At 29.5% G+C, this 3753-nt stretch overlaps 1 protein-coding gene across 2 annotated transcripts; it reads right to left on the reverse strand.

Moving 5' to 3' along the window:
- Positions 1-1554: 1554 nt before the first annotated feature.
- LOC124418865 lies at positions 1555-3747 on the reverse strand. 2 transcript variants are annotated; one of them, XM_046946579.1, is made up of 2 exons: positions 3174-3747; positions 1555-2372 (listed from the first exon to the last, which is right to left on the reverse strand). In XM_046946579.1, exons 1-2 carry the CDS (start codon positions 3675-3677, stop codon positions 1911-1913), a joined length of 966 nt encoding a protein of 321 aa, XP_046802535.1. In that variant the 5' UTR covers positions 3678-3747; the 3' UTR covers positions 1555-1910. The 2 variants fall into 2 exon arrangements, with proteins under 2 accessions (XP_046802535.1, XP_046802536.1); XM_046946580.1 differs by lacking the exon at positions 1555-2372 and adding an exon at positions 3019-3104.
- Positions 3748-3753: the final 6 nt, after the last annotated feature.

The following is a 3753-nucleotide window of genomic DNA, read 5'->3' on the forward strand; positions in this document are numbered from 1 at the left end:
ACAAAATATTTTTGAAGAGCAAACAAAATATCAGCTGTTTTTCGTGAAACATTTTTATTTGTCTTACACCCAATTTACACGATGATTTTTTTTTTCATGTTTGCCCAGACGTCTGTTTTCATGTTTGTCGATGATTGGTGGTGAGCGGGGTAGAGAAGAATGGGGGGTAAGAAAAGAAACATGATTTGGGATTTTCATGTTTGTTTTTGACATTTCTTTTGTCCTCATTCGTATTCTTCTTATTATGTTTTATTATTTTTCGTCTGTGGAAGTGTAAACAGCAGTGCTATAAAAATTATATTTTTTCATTAATACATATTTAAAACAAAAAAAGAAATAAATAAAAAACAAAAATATTTAATTATTGAAAATGTGGACGAAAGAGCTGGTAGAACTATTAATAATAAAATACCAAGAACATGAAAATTTGTACAACGTAAGGGATCCGGCATATTTAAACCGAGTTAAAAGATCTAACTCATTGTTTGATATATGCCAAGAATTAAAAAAAAGTAAAAAAAGACATTACCGTAGAGGATATTAAAAAAAAAATTCACACTTTAAGAGCGCAATACATTAAAGAAATGCGCGAAATGTGCAGCAGCAAAAGAAGTGGTGTTGGGGTAGAAGACTTATATGAACCCAAACTTTGGTGTTTTAATCAATTGGAGTTTCTAAGGTCGCATTGCAACATTAGAAAATCACAATCAAACATTACCCAGGTAGGTATATGATGATGCTGATGGAAACCATTTAATAAATATTTATATTTTTTTACCATCGTTTTTAAAGCAAACAATTGTTATAGAGGATGATGCCACCAGGAGTCAGGAGTCGGAACCTGAATCTCAACCTCAATCCACTAGTTATAAAACAGTAAGTTTCAATATTATTATATTTGGATATGTCACAGAATTGCATTCCGATCGAAAGTGCATTAAAACATTAAAAATATCATCAAATTAAACAAACTTCCATTCCATTTTGATAGTTTGAAGTGGTTTCATTCTAAAAAAGTTTTCCTATTTTAAGAAGAAAAATAGAAAAAATGATTCAACTTTCGATCGGAATTTCATTTTATCAGTATTAATGTTTAAATATAAAATTTATGGGCCGATTAAACCGTGATATACATCTAAAACTATAAATTTAGTGGAGAAAAACTGCGTTTTTAGTTTTTCATTTGCTATCCTGTGACATTTTTAAAGGATTTCAAAGTTTTAAAAAATAAATTTTTCAAAAAATATTTTAAAATACTTCTTCTGATCAAACAATGCAAAATTTGTGTCTAGCTAACTGGAAGAGTTGTAAAATATTTTGTGTTACATTATTTTATTCTATCAAGATCAAAAGATGTAAAAAATTTCTTTAAAATTTTTTGGAAAAAAATAACATTGAACACTTAGAACACTTAGGAACAAAATAGCGGCCCAGGTTCAGTAGGCTTTCACCTCCCATATAAAGAAAATTTAAAATTAGTATATCTGAGAATATATATCAGAGTTCTCAAACAGTCTTCAGTTTTTAAAAAATAATAACACACACATATTTTTATTAATTTAAAAAAATGTAGATTTTCTTTATGTATAAAGTCTAGTTATTATATAATGTCTATTACAATTTATTTTCTTGCCAGTTAAGTTTTCCTTCATTGTTAAAATATTCTTCAAAAGCTTGTCGTATAGACTGTGCTGCTCCCTTTCCAGAATTTCTCTCAGTGCCAGTAGTAAACGGAGTCGAAGAGTTACAACCTGTGTCTAATGGCTCATTTAAATAATAATTATTTTTTACACATAATAAATTGTGCAAAACACAACAAGTTTTCGTAATCACCTCCACTTTTTCTACTGACAAATACATTTTATTTTGAAAAATCCGAAATCTGGTGGCCATAATCCCAAAGGCTCTTTCTACAACTTGCCTAGTACGTGAAAGACGAAGATTGAAAATTTGTCTTTTTTTATTGTGGTGTTGGAAGAGTACGGCTTCATAATATGCCTTTGAAGCGGAAAGGCGTCATCGCCAATTATAACAAATGGTAGCCTTCTTCCATTTCCTATTACTTTATCCTCAGGGAAGTAAGTTTCGGCATTGTCTATAATGTTTTTCAAATCACTTTGCAATAAAACTCCAGCATCATGGGTGCGACCGTTACATCCGACGTCTATATATATGAACCGGCAATCCGCATCAACTAGAGCCAATAAGACAATACTGTTTGTCCCTTTGTAGTTATAAAAAAATGATCCATCTTTGCGGAGTGCTTGAAAAGTGATGTGCTTACCATCTAATGCACCCAAGCAGTTAGGAAATTGCCACTTTATGGCAAAATTATCGGCAATATTTTGCCAATCAGATTTAGTGGCCGGAAACTGTTAAAAAAGTTAAAAATATTTCATTAATTTTAGAAAGATTTTTCTTCAAAGACAAATTAAAGAAAGATTTTAATATGATTCTAATTCAATTATGTATAATCTTTTTTTCAGAAAAAAAAAACATAAATTGGAAGAACGCTTTGATAATGTAAAAAGTTTGCTTGTAAATAAATTACAGGATAAAACTTGTTATGATTGGCTTGGTAAACAGGTTGTTTATGAAATAAACCAGATCAAAAATAAAAAAATACAAAAAGATACAGTATGGAATATTCAAGAAATACTCCGTCAGGCATCACTCCAAGACGCAGAGGCAGAAGCTGGTCCAAGCTGCTCATATTCTCGACCATCGCCAGAAACGTCGTTTTTACCAGTCAATAGAAATATAAGATTGTCAGTATCATCTGAAACAACTTCACCATCGTTGATTTCAGAATATAATAATCAATCATCTGTCTCAACACCAGATATTTTACAGCAATCTCTGAATGGCGTGTTAGATGATGAAGATTTTTAATTATTTAATTTTTTAATTAAATTAAAAATAATAGTTTATTACTCTTCCATATCTTTAATGAATTTTGTAGCTCTTTTTATAAAAAAGTAACCCAACAGACTGAAATCTAGTAACAAATATTGTTGTAGTTATTCTTAATATTATAGACTTTTATCTTTATTTAGTTATGTAATTCAGTAATGTGATATTTAGAATATTGCAATGTATTGTTCCTATTTTGAAATTAATAAAAATGAAAACAAAATAACTTGGACTTTTATTCAGATAAATTAAAAACTAACCTTTAAAAATTCATCTTTGAAATGTTTCCAAATAGCATTGCAAACTTCAGGAATCGCACCACAAAGAAGTGATTCAGACAATCTTGTTTGATAATTCGTACTTTTATAAGATTCTCCTGTAGCAAGATACCGTAGAGTGGCAGCCAATTTCTCTGCAGGAGTTATTGATTTCCTCATTAACGTATCTTGCCTTTTTAAATCATTTTCTATTTTAGAAAGTATATAGTTAAAAGTTTCAGGTTTCATTCTTATGTAGTTTAAAAATGATGAAGAATCATTAAATAAATCGTTCATAAGAAACGAAAATGTTCCGCGTTCCACTCTATCTAAACGCCATTTTTTTACCCATTCCCTCTTTTGCCTTTTGTTACGAATATTGCCCACACTTTCGCAGCATTGAAGTAATTCCAGAATGATTTCAATATCTTCATAGTCGTCCAAATCTAAATTTTCAATTGCCAATTCAGTTAAATCAAATATTTCTTCAATTATTTCCTCACACATTTTTAATTTATTTTTGAAAAGCAATTTTAAAAGTTGTCCAATTTATTTTCCACAATCAAAAAAGATGTTTTCGTTT

The sequence above is a fragment of the Lucilia cuprina genome, chromosome 3, assembly GCF_022045245.1.
Source record: "Lucilia cuprina isolate Lc7/37 chromosome 3, ASM2204524v1, whole genome shotgun sequence".
NCBI lineage: Eukaryota > Metazoa > Arthropoda > Insecta > Diptera > Calliphoridae > Lucilia > Lucilia cuprina.